The 24280-nt window shown below is 42.0% G+C and overlaps 3 protein-coding genes across 7 annotated transcripts; 1 reads left to right on the forward strand and 2 right to left on the reverse strand.

The window, feature by feature from the left end:
* Positions 1 to 224: 224 nt before the first annotated feature.
* On the forward strand, positions 225 to 4514 carry LOC6738716. Its single transcript, XM_016171729.3, has 2 exons — positions 225 to 396; positions 459 to 4514. Exons 1-2 carry the CDS (start codon positions 326 to 328, stop codon positions 3850 to 3852), a joined length of 3465 nt encoding a protein of 1154 aa, XP_016032529.1. The 5' UTR covers positions 225 to 325; the 3' UTR covers positions 3853 to 4514.
* On the reverse strand, positions 4067 to 15321 carry LOC6738718 (mitogen-activated protein kinase kinase kinase 13-A). 3 transcript variants are annotated; one of them, XM_016169242.3, is made up of 8 exons: positions 15146 to 15321; positions 13880 to 14120; positions 9016 to 9504; positions 7864 to 8055; positions 7156 to 7809; positions 6943 to 7096; positions 5687 to 6585; positions 4067 to 5619 (listed from the first exon to the last, which is right to left on the reverse strand). In XM_016169242.3, exons 2-8 carry the CDS (start codon positions 14035 to 14037, stop codon positions 5223 to 5225), a joined length of 2943 nt encoding a protein of 980 aa, XP_016032531.1. In that variant the 5' UTR covers positions 14038 to 14120; positions 15146 to 15321; the 3' UTR covers positions 4067 to 5222. The 3 variants fall into 3 exon arrangements, with proteins under 3 accessions (XP_016032531.1, XP_016032530.1, XP_016032532.1); XM_016169241.3 differs by having other exon boundaries at positions 15087 to 15321; XM_016169243.3 differs by lacking the exons at positions 13880 to 14120; positions 15146 to 15321 and adding an exon at positions 11974 to 12648.
* Positions 15322 to 17538: 2217 nt separating this feature from the next.
* Positions 17539 to 22646, reverse strand: LOC6738719 (E3 ubiquitin-protein ligase rnf146). Of its 3 annotated transcripts, XM_016169239.3 has the most exons (5): positions 22157 to 22646; positions 21676 to 21806; positions 20801 to 20954; positions 19617 to 20054; positions 17539 to 18302 (listed from the first exon to the last, which is right to left on the reverse strand). In XM_016169239.3, the coding sequence occupies exons 1-5, from the start codon at positions 22485 to 22487 to the stop codon at positions 18208 to 18210; spliced, it is 1149 nt and encodes a 382-aa protein (XP_016032534.1). In that variant the 5' UTR covers positions 22488 to 22646; the 3' UTR covers positions 17539 to 18207. The 3 variants fall into 3 exon arrangements, with proteins under 3 accessions (XP_016032534.1, XP_016032535.1, XP_016032533.1); XM_016169240.3 differs by having other exon boundaries at positions 17539 to 20054; XM_016169238.3 differs by lacking the exons at positions 17539 to 18302; positions 19617 to 20054 and adding an exon at positions 20095 to 20720.
* Positions 22647 to 24280: the final 1634 nt, after the last annotated feature.

Genomic DNA, 24280 nt, shown 5'->3' on the forward strand with positions numbered 1-24280 from the left:
TATGATTTTTATGTTGTTTAAAAAAAGTTATGTTAAAAATGGGAAATTGAAAGCAGATTAGAAGAGAAATTTAATAATATCAGGACGGCAAAAATATCTTTTTTTATTATATTTAATTATATCCAAAAATATTTATAAACCTGAACTTTTGTTTTATTCAAATTTTTTTAATTTGGACTACATTTTCTTGAAATTCCGTTAAATCAAATAATACTTGATCACTTCTTCCTTTGTGCAATATTCAGCAAAAATTACATTAGAACAAAAACGGAAAAAAACTCAGAAAATCTTTGCTGTACAAAATTTAAGTAACAGACATCTTAGGATGCCGATCAGCCAACACGATCTTGGCCGTTTAGCCAGCGCCCCGAGCAGCAAGAGCAACTCGAGCAATACGTGGAGAGTACTCCAGAATTTGTCTTAAGCTTAAACTGATCCTTTTTCCTGATCGTCCTTAGATATCTCAGCTATTCGGATCTAGATCTGGGCAGCAAGTCTTGCGGCGAAGGATCTCTGAGAGCGGAACCTAGCTGCGATCACTGGAAGTTCTGCGAGAAGGTGCCCAATCGCTCGGACGTGGAGGCCGACTCATTGGGCTGTCCTGTGGGTCTCGTCTGCTCAAATGCCACCGTAAACAATCCCTGCGGAAGTTCTCCCAAGCAGGAGGAGGCGAATGTTCTTAATTTCGCCACCTATCTGAAGGCATTCGCCTTGATTTATGTCCTGCCCGAAACGGACTGGACGGCAGAGAAGATCGACATGCTGCTGGAGGAGGGCACGGAATTATTTCGGGCCAGCTCGGATGTGAATCAAGGGCACGACGACCCCGACGAAAACAAACTACTGGAGCCGGAGATCTACACCAACGAAGAGAAGCGGATCAAGAGAAATTTCAACCTAGAAGGCCACACCTTCACTTTGGCATTGGAACCCCGCTATCTGGGGGTAGGATCAAAGCCCCTGGACCAGCAGCCGCCGCATACCATCAAACATCTAGGGACAATTTTACAGAATTTCTTCAAGTCCAGCCGCTACTGTCTTCTTCTTACCCGAGTGGGTCACTTGCTCATCTGGCGCCGTAAAAGGGTTTTTTTCGTCCTTGACGTTAAGGGCAGAGCCAAGGATGACCTGGCAACCGTAAAGGATAACGGGGTGGCAATGCTAGTATGCCTGAAGTCCATTGATAATGTTGTCCATCTGGCCAGTAACTTGAGCGGAATCTCTCCGCGAGATGAGTTCAGCATCCGGGAACTGGTGGTTGTGCGCCTAGAGACCCCGGATGGACGCATCTATATGCGCGACACCAGCCATCGATCCATCGAATTCAAGGTGGTAAACAAGAGTTATGCCTATCTGAAGGGCACACTGCATCTGTCGTTAAACCGCGACGATCCGGTGAGGAATCGCAGTAGCCTTATGGTGGCCGTGGGCTCGGTCCTGGCCAGCAAAATCGATCACCCGGCCAACTGGGACACTAATATGCTGGATCGTTTAATCAGCTATGGAGTGGAATTGTGCAGAAGTTGCTGGGCGGATTGCTTGAGGGATCGACGACCCATTGACCTGGACACCTTTCCGACCCAACTTAGAATGGGACAGTTTGTGTTGGAGCTCAAGCTAATTCCGAATGTGAGAACGGGTCACTGGAGGTGTGGCGTCCGCATCATTGGTACCGAATTCGAAGCTCACGTCTCGCAGGCTCTCAAGGAGCGTGGCAACGTGGTGTTCCAGATCAACAATCAAATGTATGCCATTTGGCTTAAGGATGGGTTCTACTACCTCGTCGATCCCTATCGCCACACCATCGTGGGCACCCATGTGGCGGAGGACAAGGCTGAGGGCGCCAAGTGGGCCACGGTGCGCATGTTTCGCGACCAGCTGACCATGCTCAGCGTGTTCCACCAGCTGCTGAAGGAGTCCAACCGGCAGTCTGCCTACTATGTCCACGTGGTGCGTATACGTAATCTCGCCGAGTGTCCAGAGGGATACGCCCTGGTGCCTATGCCCGATGGTAAGGACAACTGCGAGGTAAAGTCCCTGAACGAAACCATCCTGTTTAATGATCAGCAATGCGTCAGGGTGTGTAACAAAACCCTGGCGGAGATCAGCGACTATGAGGAGGATGTGGTTAGTCTTCTTACAGATAAATCCGACATTGATCATTTTCAAATCCTGGATGAGCAGCAGAATGCAGGGGCAGAGTGCGAATTTTGTGAGGAAGAGTTCCGCACGGAATCCTTAAAGAGACGATCCAAGAACAAAATTACTAGTTCGAAAAGCAGAGTCGGTCTTTCCAAAAGAGAGCAAGACTCAAAGGACACCTCCGGCAAAAGGTCTGCCACCAGGCAAGCAGGTGGCAGATCCTCATCCACAAAGTCACCTGGCCTTACCAAATCTAGAGAAAATACATCAAATACGATGGCAAAAAGAAGCGTGATCCCCTCAAAGCAAACTGAACTCGGGACCCATTCTCCTCCATCAAAGGCTCATGTAAAGGCCACACCTAACGTAGCACCACCTTCTTCTAGCAGGATTCTGAAAAGCACTATAAAGCCTAGGGAAGTTGGAGGCAGATCGTCCAACCGTTCTCACAACAACACTCTTGGACGTTCTAGATCTAGAGAAGTGCCACTTCCTGAGAGGATTACAACAAAAAAAAGGCAGTTCAAAAGGCAGACTGGAGGCATGTGTTCTACAGATCCTCTTCCCACTTCCCCCGAACGTTGTAAACCCAGAGAAGTGCCTTCTCCTGGTAAAACTATAAAAAAGATTGTAAAATCATCCAGACAAACTGGTGGCACAGCTCTCAGTCCTTCTCCGGAAGTATCCTCACTACGATACAGATCCAAGGAAGATGTTACTTCTGGAAAGATTATGATAAAATCCGAAAATACTAAGGACAGTGGCTCACCCGTAAAGCCCCATTTACGTTCCAAGTCTAGAAACAGGTCACCTGGTAAGTGTTCACCACGCCGAACCCCATCAAGCAAGATGGCTCCCAAGGTAGATGATTCCAAGGGAGCAAACGCCGCCCCCGACTTATCGATCCCCAAAGAAGCCATTGGTACACAGGTGGCCAATAAGGAAGCCAGCAACAGAAAGAGAGCAATTGGCTGCAAGGGAGTAATGCTTCTGCGAAAAGTAAATATGAAAACGATCACCGCCATTGACCCTTCGAAAAATGAGAAAAAGGAGGAGACTCAAACTCACATGCTGCAGCAATCCGTGGATAAGTCTAAATGTCTGGGCGTAGCTCCTTTGGCCGCAGCCCACCTGAATACACCGGCGGCCTCCAACTTTGTCAACGAACTAGACCAAATGGAAAAACCCCCATCCCCAAAGATGAATGTTCGGAATGCAGAGCAATATATCGAACAACCCAAACACTTTTGCTGTCGTGGTGCTGATGAGGATTCCATGGAGGGAATCGGGTCCCGAATGCCGGTCAGATTTCCCGGCTTTAGTCGAGTGCCCCAGCTCCTGGCCGTCGCCGGATCCGAGAGTGGAACCGTGGAGAGCCTGAACCGGGTGCTGGGCTCCGCCTTCAAAGTGGCCAACCGGGTGCTCACGATGACGCCGTGGGGCAACTATGTGGTCTTCAGGCATCATCCAACCGACAGGTCGGAGTCGGCGGCCACGTGGTTCTACGTTTTCGATGGCTGCACCTGCGACATCGATCGCTTCCGCCACCTCGATCTCTCCACGGGCACGGCTGGATTGATCGCGTTCCGCAAGCAATCCGAAGTTGTGTGCCACATTATCGATTCGCGGGAGGAGAAGGCATTCAAGATGCTGCGTTCCGGACAGGTGGATCCTCCCCACAAGAGGATACAAAGGCTGTTGGCTCACTGACACTCGATATTCTCGCCTTTAGACATTCACTTGTACAGAATCAAATTTTAAGTAAACTAAACGAAATTAGAAGGAATTCATGGCAAATATAATTTTCGAGTCCTCATTTCGATTGTAAAAAGATCTTCATTTTTATATGTCTCTCATCAATGAGATCCTTACTAAAAGGTTTATATTTTACCAGGATACTAGCTTCAATAAAAGTCCAAGGGCATAAGCGTTCTTACGAGTTTTCAGTTTATTATTATTGCTAATTCGTATGAGTCGTTAAAATTAAACTTAATATGAAGTACATTTACATAATGTAGAGAAACGTCGCCCACGACGGAACGACATATCTTACGAAGCTAAACATCCAACTAGTGTGTAAATATATAGAATATATATATTGAGTGTATATAGAATAATATTAAATTTGTAATTCGTTTGCAGCAGATGAACGATTTCCAGAGGGGCGAAACGTATTTGACCAAATATATACCTATCTGTTCTAGAAAGCGCTCATGGCCACATCATAGCCGAGGTTAGATCTGCCAGTTTATTATTTAGTTTATCCAAAACATATTCTCTGTGTTTGTGATTGCATTAAGGCACTGAAGCTTGGAATTTTGTGCATATATGTAGAAAGTAACACTTCCCGGTTGATCGAACGGCCAGTTACCAGTTACCTACCCAAAATATTTGGGAAACTGGCACGCGAAAGCGTCGAAATTATACGTACAATGCGCTTCTTAAAAACACTTTTCCTAGTTCTTAGCAAATTTTGTTTTATAAAAAATATCCCTGCTGACTATTTCGTCCTATTCCCTTTCATTACTGATTAATGCCTGAGGCCAATTCTATTTTTTGTTGCTTTGTATTTGTTGGGCTTTTGTGGGAGCGTTTGTTGGTTTTTCCTTTCAGTTTGGGGTTCAAGCTCTTATTATCAAAACGGAAACTAACCCTAATCGCTTAAGTTAGATGTACAATTATGACATTTTTTTAAATATATTACAAAGGCAGCTCTCTAAGGACAAGAATATGGGTAGTTTTAACTAAACCTAATGCGAAATTATATTTAGCAAAATAGGAAATGCATGTGATACGAGTACGACGACACGAACTAAGATCGCCCCAAAGAACCCAAAAGGTCTTTGTGTGCCGGAATGAAACTGCTCCGAGGCGATCAACGCTTGGAGAGAAACTTCCGCTTCCGCTGGTTCATATAAATTAGAGGAGCTAGTTATCTGGACATGAACGTAGATAATACCATACAGTTTAGGTCGATTTCTCGTTGAGTATATAGGAGATAGTTTTTGCTGCGTAACTTGGGCGACTCCAACTTTGGGCTTAATCAAGGTGCACCCAACCAGACTAGATATCGTGCCAGGTTAGACCATATTGACGGCGCCATCAGCCTCAAAAGTAGGTATGGATATAATATCGCTGCTGCGCACGGCGCCCATAGGCAAAGCTGGACCCTCGGCCTTGGCTTCCGTCGGCCGGTTTCCCTGCTCCTCATCGCTGGAATCACTCGAATCGTCGTCGGGCTCGCTGTAGCTGTTGGTTGAGGTGGATGTGGCCTGAGTTTTCTTCATGTCCGCAATGTCGGTATTGCTCTCTAAGGTCGAGTGCTGGCTGGAGGGTGAGTGGCTGTACTCGGAGGTGTTTTCCTCCTCGTCTGAGACGATGACCACATTGCGCTTGTGGATGGCAATCTTCTGGGAGAGTGGAGCCTTGTAGCTGCGGCGGGGTCGCATGCCACGAGCTATGGGCTGGCGGCCAATGCTAAAATGACAGACAATTCACATTAACCTTACAGCTCAAATTCGAGGCACGAATCTTCCAGACTTACCTTCTTCTCCGCAGTGCGTACTTGTAGTCCGTGGTCTCGCCCTCCTCGTCCGACCAGCTGTCCTGCTCATGCGACTCCCCGTTGGCATTGCCTATCGAACTGACGTTTGGGTTGTCCCCCAGTGGATGCTTCCGCCGTTTGCTATGTGTACTGCTGCATCGACTTAAACACGGACTGTTACCACTCTCCCGCAATTCCAGAGGAGAGGCTCCTCCATTCCCATTATCGGTATTGCTCACGGAGTTCGTGTTTGATTGAATGGACAGGCGGTTTTCATTGATGAATTCGATGACTTTGCGGCCTAGACGTTCCAGGTTTTCGTTGTCACTGCAGCATTCAGTCATGTCCAATCGTTCGTTGCTGTTCATCACATCGTCGATGAGCTGATCGGGACTAGAGCAGGCATCTTGGTAGGTCAGCTCGCTGGTGCTCAGCGAGTTGCCATTCGACGGACAAGCGGGATTCACGGCGCCAGCTGCTGATGAAGTGCTTCCACTTCGAGCCCTCGCCTGAGCTTGGGCAATTTTCTGTACTCTCTGCAGTTGCAGCGGCAGTTGGCGATGATTCGGAACTGGCACATCGATGGGCTGAGATCGAGGAGCCTCTGCGCTTGGACTAATATCCGTTTCACTCACGTCCATGGCATCTGTTTGGGTTTGTCTTTCCACCAGCTGCACCTTTCGGTTCTCCGGTTCGCTCTGGTAACGGCGATCCCTCGTCGGACTGTATTTGGGTGGTGCACCAAAGGATCCAGATGCGTTGCGTCGATGCCGGAAGACCTTTTTGTTTTTATTGGGCATGGTGGCGCCAAAGCCGCTACTCGGGATGATATTCGCCAGATACGATTTGGGTTGGCAATTGCTATCCAGCTGGGCATATAGCATACACTTCACAGGGGACTGCAAGAGTTGAGAGTTGTTTTAAAAATTATTCGTACACAAAGAATATTTCATATTCATTTCAAAATTATGCGCAATCGGATATGGTTAATCATTTAATAACAGCGATAAGCACTTAAAGATACTACTTTAAAAACTTGCAGTACTATCGCCAACCCTCTTTCTATAAAGTGACCAATATGAGTTCCAGATATAAGCAAGCTTACATATTACTAATGCAAAAGATTATAGCCTATTTATTAAATAAGCATAAACTTTTCTGTTGCTTATATAGAAAGTAAATATTGTGCTTTTATATTCCCTTAGTGGTTATAAGGTTATTGGTAAAACAAGTCTATAGATCTAAGAATTGTATACCTCCGGCGTAGTCTCTGGATCCGGTGTGGTTGATTGTTGCTGAATGGCCGCAGGAGCAGCGTTCAGGCGTCGGCGATAGTGTTGCATTTTCCGGATCGTGTTGCCAAAACGTCTATTGGGTTTGTAGCCACTTCCTGGTAGTTTCCGTTCTCGTCTGAAGGAAACGCAAGGGTTTAATCGAATGAAACTTACTGAGATAAATGCTGCACTTACTCAGCGATTTCCTTCTCCTTTTCCTGCAACTGGGACATGCACTCGCTGAGTTCGAAGAAAAGCTGGTTGGTCTTTTGCAACTTATCCTCGTACACCATTCGGATATCCTGGGCATGTCGCCACTCTGCCGTCCGCCGCTTAATCAGATCCTGCTCGTACTTGTGTATGTTGGTGCCATTTTGGGTAATCTCCTTCAAGTGAGATCGCACCTCCTCCTTCCACGACTTTTGCGTCTCAAAATATTGCTTCTCGGTTTTTCTCAGCAGTTCCGGTCCGGCGATGTCCAAGTGCGAGAGTATCTGCCGGAACGATGGCCGATTGCGGGGTTTGCTTTTCCAACAGAGCTTGACCAGCAGCTTAAATCCCTCCGGACAGGTGCTCGGGACAAGCAGCTTGAGCGAGTTGTTGCCCACACCCCAGATTATGGCTGATGAGTCGACATCCTTGTAGGGTATCTCGCAGGTGAGCATTTCCCATAGCACCACACCATACGACCAAATGTCCACCTTCTCGGAGCACGGTTCATTCCTGATCACTTCCGGAGCCATCCAGGCAACTGTACCAGCAAAGCTCATCTTGGTGCTGATCTCGTTCCACTCGCGACTGGTGCCAAAGTCGCTGATCTTCACCACCTCATTTGTACTAATCAGTATGCTAAAAATAAGCAGAGTTTATAATATGCTTTTCGATGGTGTTCCTTTAACTTACTTTGGACTCTTTAGATCTCTGTGTATGATCTTGTGGGAATGCAGATACTGCATGCCCAGGGCGATTTGCTTGGACCAAGAGACCAAGCGGGACGGTAACATGACTTGCTCCTCCTTCAGGATATTCTGCAGTGGCCCATACGGACAGAACTCCATGATGATGCAGAACACCGGTGACTGCGTGCAAACTCCTCTGCAAGGGTAACAAATATTAATCATACAGTTTTTAATAATAAATCCATAATAAGTACACGTAGTACTTTTTATTTATAATTCTTTATATTTGATAAAACGATTCTCCGAATGATTTTGCTTAAAATTATTTTTTCAGCTACTAAATTGTGGCATTTCCTTTTTGATTTCTCACAAAATAAACGAAACTAAATATAACAAAAAAGATAATGCTGTAGTTCTCCGACTAACAGATACCCGTTATTCAGCTAGTGGGGGGAAAGCGAACACGAAATTTCATTATTTTACTGGGGTATCTATAGATAATGAGGAATAAAAGAAGAAAACATTTAAAAATTGTTTAAAAGTGGCCGTTTTGAAGGTGTGAGAATGGGCGTGGCTAAGGGGTTTTTTGGTATACCCATAGAAGTTGGCAAAGCAAACAATAAACCGAAGACAAAACGAAACATTTATCAAAAGTGTGGGCGTGGCAGGGTTGCGAGGCTTGTGGGCGTGAGACTGAGAGTGGCATTACGTTTTTTGCCAAATCAATAGAAATTTACAAGACTAATAAAAATATGAAAAAATATCAAAACATTTTTCAAAAGTGTGGGCGTGGCCGTTTTGGGCAGTTTGTGGGCGTGGCAACATGGGTCAAAAAAATTGCGCTGCTTCTATGCCTCTATAATCTGTATGCTTAATCTCAACCTTCTGGCTTTTATAGTTCCTGAGACATCGGCATTCATACGGACAGACGGACATGATCAAGAATAAATATACTTTATATGACCGGAAACGCTTCTTTCTGCCTGTTACATTCATTTAAACGATTCTAATATACCCTTTTACTCTACGAGTAACGGGTATAATAACTGTTACTCATTTGCAAACTAAAAACGCGACTTTGCACTTTTTATTGTTTATTTGTAAAACATTTGTTTTATTTTCTGTCTATGAATGGATATTATACTCTCGTACTCACTTGAACTTAATAATGTTCTCATGATCGAGCTTCCTGAGATGCTTGATGTCCGTTTCCTTCAGCTCCTTCACCTTCTTGACCGCCACAGTCTCGTTCTTTAGCCTGCCACTGAAGACGGCTCCCTGTGCTCCGCTACCCAGCCATTCCAACTCGGTGATGGACTCGAACGGAATCTGCCAGTCCTCGCTCCGCTGACTCTTCACCTCGATCACGCCCGTCTTCCCGATGAACGAGAGCACGGGCTTCATGCACCCGAGCAGTCCGTACATCCAGCCAATGGGCTTGTCCGGATGCCCGAATGCCGCCGCTGCTCCTCCCACGTGAGGTGGCCAGCGCTGTTGGCACGTGTTTTCCGCACTGCTGTCCGTGATCTCCGCATAGTTGTTGTGATGCTGCAGGCGGGGCGGAGAGTCCAGGTCGGATGACTTGAAGGGCAGGTCTGTGGCGGCGATGCCTAGGTGACCGAACTCATCCTGCAGGCAAGCCATGCTGTGAATAAATGAAAGTATATAGATGAGTATACAAAATCCATAGGAAATCATATATGCATATAAACAGAAGGTATAGATTCTAAACATGAGAGGTGGAAGTAATAATATGCGGCCTAAATCTGAAGTACATATAACAACTAATCTAGACAGTGATCACAGTTCAAACAAACCATTTCCATCTCTAATTAGTTCTATTGATGTTTATTAAACACTAAAAACTACCTATACATACATTGCTTATCTAAGCTTGCTCTGTATTTCATAATATTTAAAACATTTTCTTACTAATGAAAAGCGGTTCCAAAGTCTAGTTTAGCTTTCTAAAGAAGTAATGTTTAATAATTAATTACATACAAATGATACACTGAAATCACCCATGCACATTTAGCTCTAATTAGAGGATAAATAGCTAAAATTGTCAGGATTGTGCTGAATTCTCAGCAAGTCGAAAGCTTGTAGTTTACGCAACCTATAAGTCAGTGTATATAGTATTATTCTATTACTATTTGTATTAAAAAGCATCAAATCATTCCATTAACAAATTGTTTGAGAGGCTTGTAGTTTTTTAGTGAATAAATAAAGAGTGCTTTGGTAACAGTGATTGGGTTTTTTGTTTTAAGTCTTTATCACTCAATTATACATATTGGCGCCAATATTATCAACCGAGATATTTTCCTCAGGTTATCTATCAATCAAAAGTTTGCTAAAAATGGGACGATTACGCATACCCTTTAAATAGTATTTGCTTATCGTAACATTGGTGATAAAAACATAGCCCAGCATCATCACTCCATCTGAAGAGAACGTCGCAAAAGCCATAGTTTATTGTTAGTAAATCAATCGTTCGTATGATAATCAAAGTGCGTTTTCGCGATTTCTATGTTTACACACGCCATAATAATCACTTTTCGTGCTGACACAGTGAACGGGCAAAAAAAAGCGAACTTTGATAAAAGCAAGCCCGAGCAAATAAATATTAGGAAAGTGATCGCTCGAATTTCAGTTCTTCGCGCACCCATACGTATGAAAAAAGCCTTCCTGTTGGAATTCGTGTTTGCTTTTCTGTCCGATAAGATAAACGAACACAGGATGATAGATAAGGGAAGGGGTGGAGTACAGGGAAGTGCAAATGTGCGGCAGCAGGTGAAAAAACATTTATCATTTATCACTGCCAGAATGGCAATAAAGAGCACAACAACTTTGAGTAGAAAGTCTGATAGACGAAATCACCTGCCACACACCTACACCAATGCACCCACACTTACACACATGTGCATATGTGTATGTATGTATTTAGGCCTGTCTTCTGTTTTTCTCGGATCGTATTCGTTATTTGCATTACTACTGTAGACTTGGTTTGATTGAAATGATTTGGCAAATACATATATCCACGTTTATTGTGAGTTTTAGAATATGTGGCTTCTTCATAAACATGAACCCAATTCTATACATTATCAAAATTAAAAGAAAAAGAGGCGTTGATTATATTGTTTTGTGCATAAAAAATGTACTTCGAGATTATAGCCATAGGGGTTTTCCATACTCTTATAGTGACTAAACTTGTGTTTTATATTTAAAAATGTTCTTGTAAATTATCATGAGAAACTAACGAAATTAAAAGCATACTCAAATGACAAGAATGTTACTGTTCTTAAGTCGAATCTAAAAAAACATATATATTTCTCTATTTATGTTGAATATTCGCTTGTTTGTAACGCTAAAAAGGATGCATAATAAAGGTCCTAGCAATTATCTGCATACGTGTAGCTTTTTTACCATGCGATTTTTGGGGATAAATAAGAATAACAGTCCCTTTGTAAGTATTTGTTAGTGTCTTTATTACTTTCTCCCATGCCAATACACCATATAAACACTAATTTATCATGGTTCGAAGGGGCTACGTTGATCTCTGAGTAAGTCAGCAAGTTTTCCAACACTGATAATTCTGGTTGGCTCTTAGGAGAAATGTGGATTTAAGTCGAGATCTTATCGCTGCCTATTAAAGATTCTTCAAATACAAATCATAATTTGATAACCGCTTAGCTTTTATCTTCGCTTTTCGGGTACAAAGATTTTATGGAGTAAATCATGGTGAATTCACCCCTACCTGTTGTACCTGTTGATCTTTGGAAAACAAAAATCACACGCGCATTAGTGTACCGTTGTCTGTTTTTTTCGACAATATAGCCGTCCTGCTCGCACGCGGTTAGCGGCACCCGCCGTGCAAATGTCAAAAACCTTTCGTTTATTTATGAATTTGTGAAAAAGCATTAATTTCCGTCCCCAAATGTTCTGTTGCGAGCTGCGGCCAAGCACGTTTTGACCTTTGGCGTGTGGTTCATAGAACGCGGATATTTGGCGGCGTCTCCGCATTTCTTTTCTTTCATTTCTGCATGGGTCAGCGGTGAATCTGTGAGATTCTGTGACTCAGTGCATCTTGAGATACTTTCGGGTGCGTGTATTTTACCTTTTTTCTTTGGTGATGATCATGTCGGGCGGGTCATTGTGGCTAAAGAACGGTATGGTGTAGACCATGGTTTATTTGTTATTGTCACTTTTTTGGTTCGCTTTCGTAATTAGTTGTCGCGCACTAAGAAATTCATTCATTCATGCGACCACCAGACTGCATTAATGCAAAATTTTACGCTCGCTTTTCGCCAGCAGTTTTGCTTTTTTTGTTTTTACGCACTGGGCCAACAACAAAAGTTGGCTAACTTTTGATTGTGAGTTCGTGCCAAGCACCAGCAGCCACCGAAAAAACAACAACAATCGCTTTTTGTCGTCCGATGTATAATAATAAAAAAAAAGTGACGTCAAGGTAAGTTGGTATCGCTTTTTGTTGCTATTAATTACAAGAAAAAAGAGACGAACGCGACGCGTAACACTTTCGTTGGCGGTTTTTCAAGACTGTTGCTTATTGGTTGGGTTTGGGGGGAAAAAATGTAATAATTTCACGTATTTCGCACAACTGCGTCACACCAACACACAGACAACGGCTGCAAACTGATTTGGCGATAAGCCCGCTTTTGTTTTTGTTGTCGCACAAACACACGGACGCAATTTAAGGCAGGCTTGCGAATTTCAAGCGCAAAGAGCGACCGCCAGAAGCGATTGATTTTCGCCAACTAAATCGCGACTCGTAGCGTGAGCATAACGGTCTAGCTCCACATTATCAGTATCAGTTCGGATGGGGCTCTCTCTGCTCCTCTCTCTCCCACTCCGCTCTCATCTGCTCTTATCACCCGGCGTTGTTGTTGTCAGACTGACCGCATTCCCCAGCGCCTGTACGACTGGCCAGCCATCTCGAGGTCTCCCCAGGCCAGGCTGCCATCTGGTCACACTCAAAACCAGTTTCCATGGTGGGGAACACATGATCAAATCTCACACACATCCACACATATACATTTACAGGTGGTCGTGCTGTGGGTGTGAGTGCGCGAATAGGAAGTTTTTTGGCTGCGCCCCCCTGCAAATTGTATCCCTCAACTTATTTTACAGTGGATACTGCCTATGTGGGAATTTCCGTGTGCACGTTATCTCTATTTCCTCAGTAATATTATAATCAATCACAATTACAAATGAAGACCTATTAAATATTAGTATTTCGTTATTTGAAGAAGGGAACCCCTTTTATCTGCTTATCTATTAAATGAAGTTTTGCAGTGTTTTAGTAGAAGTGTGTACATATGTAAGAACGGCTTTTTTTTGTCATTGTTGTGCTCTATTAATATCTACTGTGATAACTTTTTATTATTTCACCACAAGCTTTTTTGCTTTGCACGTGCTTCTTATTGTTTTTATAGCGCATTGGGGGGTTTTTTGCATCGATTTCTAATCACTTAATGAGACCAAACAGTTTCAACTAGGAAATTAAAGCTGACGCTTCCTAATTGGGAAATAGAATCCTGTATCTATCAGATAAAGTTAGCATTTTTATTGTTACTCAATTTGAGATTTGTTTGGCTGCTGATCGTTTAACCTGCTAAATACTTTCGAGTATTCAGTTGCTTGCGAATTACATAAAAACTTGTATACAGTGTGCCGTGAAGGTCGATTACCCCGCTTAATTAAGCACGATTCGGCGGCATATTCTTGAAATATTAATGAAAATTTCAAGCCGATTTTGTTTCTTTTACTTAAACACGACGAGTTTTTAAGGTTTTAATGGCTGGAAGTATTTATTTTGGAGGTTGCCTTTTATTTTGTATTTTAAGATTTAAGCAATTATGTGATTACTCCTTAAAAAAAGTTTCTAAAACAAATTTTCTTTAAGCAATTTAAACAAAAATCGTTCTAAAACTTGTATGAGGTAAAAGGTAAACACTCTTTTTGTCTTTACTATCAAGTACATAATGTCTAATAATAATGCTCACCTCCTTCGCAGATTGTCGGTCTGATCGAGCGACAGGTTGGGGCTGCTGCCGTGGTGTCGCCTCCGTCCGTGGAGTTGTTGTTGTTGCCGGGAGGCGGCGGTGGCGACGTTGACCAGATCATCGCGACTTTTGCTCAGACTGTCGCTGAACGGTTGCATTGTCCAGGATTGGTATGGTATGGGTATGTGTATTGGTGGCTCTATGTTCGATCCTTACGACATTCTGGTCAATCAAGGGGTTGCTATATGGAGATACCACGAACATTAGTATTTTTGGCTGGGGATTCCCTTTTCACACACGCAAACACACACGCGCACATTCGCTCGCAATCTCTTATCAATGAATGGCGAAAATCAATAAGAAGCGAAACGACGTCAAACGGCAAAGGGCAAAAGGATATGCGCGCAGGAGCGAGAGCGAGACAGCAATAGCACCCACGCAAAGGAAGCAATTTACACACACAAACACGGGAAGAAGAGGGGTCGAATATTGCACTTGCTGCCAATTATTCACTTTGCATTCCGCTTAAATGTGGTTTTCTTTCACTTTCAAACTGCAGGCCGAGCTATTTTTATGATGCCTTTAAAAGGCGAATTGCACAAAAGAATAGGCGCACACACAAGCTCACATACAGGTATTCTTTCTTATTTGTACACAGAAAAAAACAAGTAGATATCAAATATGCATTTACATATGGTATCACATTTTTAAAGTTGAATGGATTTTCAATTATTTTTAATATAAATAAGAAAATCTACCTCTGTTAAAAAAATCTACGTTTTTTAAATAATAATATTACTCTATTATGATTATTTTTTGTTTTTATACGAGCATCAGTTTTTCAAAAGAAAAACAAATATTAAAAATATAGCCTCTTGATATTATTTTTTTTCTGTGTACAACTCCACTTCTTCGTTGTTCTTTTTTTTGTATTTAACTTGGCCAAAGCTAGAACATAACAAAAACAACAAACATAAATGTTCCCACACACACACCAGAGTACATTTCTCGCTATTGCTGTCTCGTTCACACCCACCCAATAGGGCCCTGCCCTCTCGCTCGCACCAGCGACGGAAGCCTTACAGCGCAGCTTTGTGCTGTTGCTGCTTCTTCTTCTTCCTTTGCTGCTGCCTTTTGCTCGCTCTTTCGCTCTTTTGGCCAAGAAAATCAATATAAAAATTCTTGTATTTGCACATTTTTCACACACTTTGCACACTTTTCCAGCAATTTTCCACTGCGAATCGTAGTGATTGCATTGATTCGTACTTTATTCAGCCATTGGCGAAGAACTTTTATTTGATTTCAGCTTGAAATGGAACAATTAAAGACTGGTTTTCTGCTCTTCTTGGAGTTCCGCTGCGAAACGCGTTTATTCCGACCAACCGTCCGCACCAAAGGTAGATACAAATCGACTAAAAAGCAAAAACTGGCTGCTGGCTCTGCTTTGGCTTTGGCCGAAACCGAGTTCCAATCCGCTCTCTAGCGCTCTCTCCTGCGGATTTCCTCCCCCAAAACCAGTTTGGAGCGCAGGTTGTGTTCACTGCGCAAGTGTGCGGGAGAGCGCGATTGCGCGGGATGGCCAACCACAAACAGACATCAACTGCCAAGGCACTACTGGGTCGTTGTTGTTGCTGTCGCCTCTCCGATTCTCCCCGTTTTTCTTTTGCTCTCCACACTCTACTTGTTAGTGCCAATGAAACTGGATCTGGCTTAAAAGTTTAATAAAGCTCTTGTCAGCGACGCGCACGATCGTGTTCAGTGCCTAAAAGCGCTCATGGCAGCTGCTTCTGAGCTTTTGGCAAAATAATGCTGCAAATGATAATAAAGTCAAAAATAAATGAATTAAATAAATAATAATTAAATAAAAATCAAGGAATCTAGATATACACATTTGTGTGTCGTTGAATATTTAAACCTCGGACGCTTTTACCACACTCTTTGTATATGTACATATGAACATACTTAGATGTAAATCTCTTTCTAATATTTAGTACTGAATTTAAGAATACTATTAGCCACTTTTGGAAACTTTTATCTAAAATGTTGATCGAACATCTGTAGGTTTATTATTAGACCGTTTTTTATACTAGATAATTCATTAATTTTATTTAAAAGTCAGCTTCTTCATTAGTGAAACAAATATATGTACATATTTTTATTGAAAGAAAGTAAAAAACTTAGTGATACTCTTAAAAAGAATTTAGGTTGCCTTTTTTTATCAAACAATGTTATAAAAGCATGAGCTAAGTTACTTAAAGTATGCCTATCCTAATACTTTTTCGCTTTAAATACAACCACATATGTACATATTTGTAAATATGATTTATTTAAATTATTCTTAAATGCAATTAGCTTGCGTAAACATCCTAACTGAAGCTGATAAGAGTCTGTACGTCATAAGCTGGCTATGTAATAAAACTCGGCACGTCATCAAAGAATTGTTATACAAGAACAGAGCTGTGAAAACGGTGTCTCCGGATTTGTGTCGAATCCCATACCCCCTGCCCCTCCGCGTTCGCACAACAGGTAGAGCCAGAAAATGAAAATAACATAGTGCAGCAGGTAGCATAATTTCTACGTAAACAAAGATGACTCATACCCACAGAGGAACAGAGGAGGAGGACGGATCTCTTTGGAGACCATGTTAGTGGGTGGGGGCTTCCCTACATCGTGGAAAAAACTTACTGAATTCTGCGATCATTCGTATACATATTTACTTTTTAATAATAGGTTTTCGAATTTCCAAAGCATTTAATCTTCCTAATATATGTCATTATTTTGACAAAAAGCTCTTTTAAGCTCATTTATATTTTATTATTATTTTTTTATATTTTATTTATTTATTTATTTAGAAGCGATGAATCCTTACAATGCAGTAACAGTAACATAACAGCGCAAATAACAGATAAACACGAAATAATATTTAGAAATAAAAAATTATTGGGCATAAAGATATTACCTTTGAATAGTTTACCCCTGATAACAGCACAAGTAAAATAGGAATTTTTTGTCGCGGTGTATCCTTACCAATCACACAATCCGCTTTTCCCTTCTTAGAGCCACAACCCCCCACCCCTTCCACACATGCAACAAATACCTTTTCTTGTTTGTTCTGACCAATAAATTGTTATGCTGCCTGCGTGCTGCTCATGCGTTTTCTTTTGGTCCATTGCGCATGAGTCATAGGGTTTCAGGCATTTGAGGGACACCGAGGGCCAGTATCTCCCAGTGTTCCAGTTCCATGTCCAGGATGCAGGTTCCCTGCCCGTCAATCAGTGCCACTTGCGAGGGGGAGGGGGTATATGATCTCAACACAAGAATTGCCTTTCACAAGTCCAAGTTAAGGGTAGTTGAGGATCATTGAGATAAGGATCTTGTTTGTATTGTTGTTCTCACCCAAATGGAAGATAGGAATATATCTTTCTTTTGTGCTTCAAATTTATGGATCATTTTGTTTCTTATTCTTAGGAAAGTTAGTTTTTTTAATTGATACTTTTCCAAAAAAGTATCCAATATGCTTAGTTGGTTACAACACACTTTCTTCATAAAGCTGTGAAGTTACGATGTCATCATGGAAAACCTTCCAAATAACCATGGGTTCCTTAATATACGCCGTTCTCATCTAAAATTTTAATGAATAACTGATAACTCCGAGTTTCTTGAAATGAAAAATGTAAATATTTATTACTTCCATTCGCAGGCAAGCGAGCTTATAAATAATAATATTTTACACAGGTCTTGTGGTTTGTTTATTGCCCAACTTAAATACATGTCTTAGGAGCTATTCTTACCAGATCTTTAATCGACATTTATCGGATTCAGCAATATCTATTACTTAACATCTTGTATAAACTAAGTTGTAAATGCTTAATTCAATAATTAAATGTAATTAGATTAGACGACAGAAAATGCTACGTGCTGTTAATTAGAGTTGCCTTTATCAGTGCTGTCAAAAATACCGGAGCGAGTGCTGTTCAATAAATGTTTCTTGGCACATTTGGTTTTGATTTAAGTGTTGAAAAGCTAAATGATTATTAAGTACGAATCGAATTGTTTAGAAACTGCCACCATATAGGATAGGAAAACCATATCGAAAGGAGAAGAGGTGTATTCCAGATATGCAATGCAAATTATTGTAATTGAGACCATTTCATTCATTGTCAGTTATGGGATAGCAAATGTTATCAAAAAACAATGAAATGCGAAATGAAAAATGCCAGAAATTATGAGGTTGCGGTGAAATCTCCATGAAGAATCAATGTGAGGTATAATTTTAAAACTGCTGTTGATATTACCAGGAGGGGTTTTGTCGAAGTCGGGAGTCGGGTTCAGTAGAGCTTTAGGTATATCGTAGATATTAGGGAAGCAACGAATACGCACTTCGCTGTTAGAAGTAATGGCGGAGTACATATCGGAAACGAATCTATAAAATAGTAGTCACAAAATTGAGATTATTAAATCGGGCGTATATCGTGTCCGTAGCACATAGTAGTATACAACATTAGGTCTTAATCTGACTAACAATTTTCCTTTAAATCTATTATTTAAAGCAACTTAGAGTATACAAAATATCAATATATTCAACTGTCACAGAATGGTTTTTGTTTAACGCACTTAACGGCGACTTAATAATTAATACTGCATCTGATAATCTGATAACCACAGTGCGTTTCGAAAACATCTTGGATTAATTTAAATCTAAGAACAAGGATACTGTGGAAAGTAAGTCAAATGCCTTAAACGATTCCGATTTAAGAAACGCACTGAATATCAATTATGTGAGTGGGAACTTTCTACTAATTGACCTCCCATGTCTAGTTAATCCCAATTCACAAATATTGTCTTTTTCACACTACTCTTTCTTGGTGGAGCTTTTATTTACTTTTGCCAGCTTGCAAATGAGACCATAGGGAGGGTTATTTTTCTGGATTCTTGTAGAACTCTTGATTTTGTAATTATTATGTACAGGGGAATTCAGAGATATCCTATTCGGAGGTGTTACAGAGATTACTTAGAGCATTACAGGCCACACAAATGAATTCAACCAATGCCACTAATGATCTTTCCATTTCCTACTAAGATAACCATCCTTTTGCTTTTTATTTGGGGAAAGTTGAATATCGTATTAAATAGATTATTTATGTTTCTGCTGTAACGTCTATGTTTCAATATCTGATTTTATGTTTTAAGGAATATGTTTGTTTACCCTGTAGACATTCTTTTCTATTTCTTTTCCTGTTCGACGCCCAACGCTCTGAGCCTATGGTTATATATGTTAGTTGATATATTCTCAGGTACGCGCTGCATTTCTCTAGTTAACATTCCCCTTCCGTATATCGAAATCTGCTTAAAGGAACATTGATCTTTTCTCTAAATGTATCGGTTAGGCGAGCAACAAAATAAGCTTTCTGCTAAGTAGATTATTCCTAAAATCTCTGGGGATTATCGTTGGACTGTGGCTGCTCGCCCGCCTCCAGCTGCTCCCGTTCCCGCAGCTCATGCTCCTGATCCTGGTCGTTGTTCTCCTCATCGCTGGAGTCAACATAGTTGCGCATGGCCAGCGCCTGAAAGTCGTTCAAGGCCTGCTCGAAGAGATCGATGGTGTGCTGGTTGTGGGCAATCACCTGTTGGGTGTTCCTCAGGTCACGCGTGATCAGATCCTCCATGGAACTTGAGGCAGGCGAGGAGGCAGGCGAGCGCCCTGCATCGTTTGAATTTGTGGAGTTGGATTGCTCACCGCTGCTGCTGAGATCGTCGTTGCTGAGATTGCTAGCCGTGAGTCCCCGAGTTAGTTCATCTGCATGAGCCAGCGTGGAGCCAATTATGTCGCTAGCGATCCTAATGGCCGCATCTGTGGCTGCTATGGTGGATATGAAACTGGAGGCAGCTGCTGCCACAGTGGTTGGATTGGCTGTGTTCGTTGGTCTGCTGAAGACGGTGTCGCTGGTCACCTGGTTGCCTTCGATCCGCAGACCGGCCACGCCTTTTTTGGGTATGGTGGCTAGGTCTCGCTTAACCCTCCGGCAGCGAGTGGGCTCATTCTGGCGCTGCTGGACTAGCTGCTCCAAGTCCACAATGTAGACGTAGCCGGCTACCAAAATTGTACAGGATTTGTCGCCCTTCTTAAAGGCATCTTCGATGTCCTGACTAGTGCGGTCATCGTACTGCCACCAACCTAAAGTTACACATTTTGACAAGAAAGAAAAATTCGGAATGGAATGGAATCGGTCCAATTCTTTTCGACGATTTGGTCATTTAATTACAGTTTGGTTTTATGGAAATGGATGTGCGGAGTGAGTGAGGAGTTAGTTGTTGTCATTAATTATTAAAGTGTTCTTGTTTTCTTCGTTATGGCTTAGTCCAGCGACTCCTCTCTTTCCGCCAGGAACGTCATCCGTGCTCTTGCAGCGCATGATTTTGCGCCTTATTTCTGGAGTCAAGCGGAGATACTGTAAATTCTGCAAAAAGTCGATGATGTAGATACGCCCGCAGATCTGAATGTGCAGTACGCATGGATGCGGCCTAATGATGTTCAGATCATCGGGGTCTAAGTCAATAATATCCTCCAATGTTAGGACTGGCGAGTTCCGACCATTGTTTTCGGAATCGGCTGGACCGCCCTGACCAGATGAACGAATATGGGTTGGGTGTATAACTATTTCTGAATCGGCATTATAGAACATAACACTATCGTCACTCAGACAATAGTTATTGATAGGGTTTGGACAGTCCCGATCGAATAAAGCAGCAATATGAGGGTTATCTGCCTTGAATATCTCAAAGCCTGCGTAGCCGATCTCGATGTCTGCGTTGGTCCGAGAATCGTACGCCCACCAGCCCCCTAGATGGTATTAGTGCGTGAAGGATTTGGGGTTTATGGGAATGAGGGATGGCCGACACCAGAAGCTTAATTATACTCACCGTTTCTTCCCTCGTAATACCACTGGAAGCCGTCCTCGGTCGCGCGAGTGGTGCAGATGTCCTCAATGCCATTCACCAGCTGGGGATGGTCCAGGAACTCGGCGGGAATCTCGCGGCGGCACATAGCACAACGGCGGTTCTTATAAGCAACACCCTGGAAAGCGTAAAATGTCCAATGAGAAATAAAAATTTGATTGCATCACGACGTGTTGAAAAGCAATTGTAATTTCCCAACACATAAAAACTTAACAAGAAGCAAAAATAATAAATTTCTGAAAAGCATCTTATCATTAGCGTAAATCGCGAAAATACGATCATATCAACCTAAGACCTTTACGCCACATTTAAGTTCATTCGAATACAATATGAGGTCTTTTAACTCAACCAAAAAATAGTAACTCGTGTTAAATGTTATTAGCATTTTAAAACGGTTTTTACCCTTTAAACTAACTTGTTCTACAAGCATAGATGAAGTTTACAAAACTAAGGAAGTTGGGTTCGCCTCTAAAACAACACTTTCCCACGCCCAAACATGTTTCTGAACAGGAAAGTGCACTCGAGTGCTAATTGGAGTGGTAGTCTTAGGCTGAAACTGGTTGAAATTGGCAGGAGATTGAGTGAGACCAATTGACAAGTCGCCAGCCGGAAGCCAATCTAATGCCATAATTTCTGGTCAGCCGTGTTCGGTTGGCATGCTAATCAATCAGTGAAGCCAGCTGTCGCACCAAAGGGTTAAGTAAAGCCTTGAACTTGGCTACGTGCTGTGGGTGATTTTGCTGATCGGGAATAATATTCAAGAAAAGCGAGTTTGAATGTGAATTGAATGACTAAGTGGCCGCGAAAGGCTTCCGCCTTCGGCTTTCCGAGTTACCTACCTTCACGCACAAAAAGCAGAAGATGTGGCCACAGGGGAGACGAGCTGGGTGGATGCAGGTTTGCAAACAGATGGGACACTCCAAGGCAGCGGCTGCTGCAGAGGGGGAATCTTCGCCAGAAACGGCTGCCGCTAGAAATTGAAGCAATAAGTTAAGTCAAATATAATGAGGATGAAAGGAAATGTGAATTATAACGATGCTCAATAATATTATAGAAAACTATTGTACTATTCTGCAATTCAAATGTATAGAAATATATATTCTTTTTTTTTTTAAGTTTTTGAGCGCAGCACAAAATAATCTGTCATAATTCATAATTCCTTCTAGTATTGCTTTGAAATGCTTTCAGGAAGTCCTTCAAATTTGATTGAGTACATATGTATATGTACATATACGTGTGTATGTGCCTCTAGGACTAGTGCAAGTGATTCCTAGAACTTCATAAAAGGGAGACTAAGTGGCGGAAGTCCACTTTGCTTACCTGCATCCACGCCGGTGGCTAGCGCTGCTTCGTCGGGCGAAGAAGCAAGTGAATCAGTATCCGAAGCCGCAGCAGCAGCTCCAGAAGCGGATCCAACCGCCGGATCCTCGCCACTTCCGCCTCCGGAGTGGGCTGCAGTCGCCGCAGCTGCGGCCGTTGCAGCAGCAGCGGAAGTGGAGGGCGAGAGGCAAAGATCGATGACTGGTGCGTCGGGACGCAGAGCTGCAACAAATTGCACATCCATGTCCTCGTCGTCGTCCAGTGCGATTGCATCGCTGGTGGTGCTGTTGTTGCTAGCTGAGATCTGCTCTGTGGAGCGTTGTTGCGACATGGTAGGACTGGATCGATTTCGTCAGCAGCGGGAAATCGAGCTGTTGTCGTCGACGTTGAGTTTTAAATTTTCACAAACAAACTATGAAACAAAAAATTGTTGCTGCCTGAGTATGACCAGCTCGGGCTGACTTCGAATTACTAATGACATCGACAAAAATACTACATTGGGTTCGGTATGACCGTTGTGTGAATTGCCAGTGCTGCTAAGTTCTGAAATGGCGCCAATGAATTTATTTAAATATTATTTTCAAAGTCGTTGAAAAGTAGAGTCATTGATAGTAACTAAAGGATTTAAATTGAAAACTTGCAATTATTTTGAAAAATGCTTTTTGTTATAAAATAACAAACTTATTAATTCAATTTTTAAGGGTACGTAAAGACCAATATGAAGTACTTAATAAAATTAAATTTGAGATTTAATAAAGATTATCCTAAGATAAAAGTATTTCAAAATATTTTCAAAAGTTATTAAGTTATTATTTATTATTTCATACATTTAAACTAACAAAGTACTAAAGAATGTGCCTAAAATCGACTTAAGTATAACTTATATTCTACCGAAATTATTTCTAAATTAATTGCGGCTCCTTTCATTACCTGCAGCCGCCGCATTAATAATGCTTTATTAAATTCACAAAAACCAATTAAAATTATGCGCTTCATTACACGCAACACCTCTCGCAGCGAACTGCCATAATATTTATGTATGTATGTATGTATATCCCACCTCCATTGAGAATTTAACTTCATAAAAATTGACAGCGTTTTTGACCAGCGAAGGCCTCACGCGCTTTTTAATATGCAGCCGGCATGCGACAGGCCAAAAAAAAGTGAAACACAACAACAGGCAGTTGCAGTTGTCCTGCACAGGACCTTCGCACTCATTACATAAAAATCAATTTTTGGTTTATTTCTGCACTCGCCCCGCCCCGCCTTGCAATTGCATGTCATTTTTTGCCAATTACACCCACACCCGCACACTCGCGGCCAATTGCCTAATTGCGCGACGGCCAAACGCGTTGAAGTCAACTGGCGACGAGTTTTGTAAATTACTCTCGTTCTGCCAGCCTCGATCCTGCGACTGCGAATGTGATGTCCTGCCAGGCTGTTTCATGCACGTGTCCCTTTGGGCGTTTTAAAAATGTGTTGCCCATCCTGGGATGCCACTCATTCGACGTGATTTGCCTTGGGGAATGTGTATTTACAGAAGGCCAGAAAAAAAAAGTAACTATAGTATCCAGAATTTAGACCAAAAGTTTACCTGGTAATTCGATTTCAAAGCATTGACTCATATGCGAGTTTAATACTCGGCCAATAAAATTACTTAATATTTAAACCATACTCCAATAATTAGTTGCTAGTTTCAACACAAAAATATTTTATTATATTCTTTTAACTATTACTAGCAGTTTAACATGCAGTTTTACTTTAGTTGTGTTAACATTATTATTAATATTATTTTAATTATATTTAAGTATATCGACTCGAATCCAGCATACCCATCACCATATCATTCGATGTGCACACACAATAACTACTTAGTATGCACGACGAGTCCTCGAACTCTCGCCACTCAACCCTTTATCCTGTGTGCTCGTTTCGGCACTTGGTTTTTTGTCATAATTGTTCTATGTTGTGCACAATTGAATTTTTATTTGCCAGCAAACGATCGAGAAACAGAAGAAATTTAAATGATGATTGCCGTTGCTCATCATTGTTTCATTGCTCTGTGGTCCCAAAAATGTAAATAACCATAAAAAGTAACCCGCAGAAATAAAGGAGAAGAAAACC

Source organism: Drosophila simulans, chromosome 3L (assembly GCF_016746395.2).
Source record: "Drosophila simulans strain w501 chromosome 3L, Prin_Dsim_3.1, whole genome shotgun sequence".
NCBI classification, from domain to species: Eukaryota; Metazoa; Arthropoda; class Insecta; order Diptera; family Drosophilidae; genus Drosophila; species Drosophila simulans.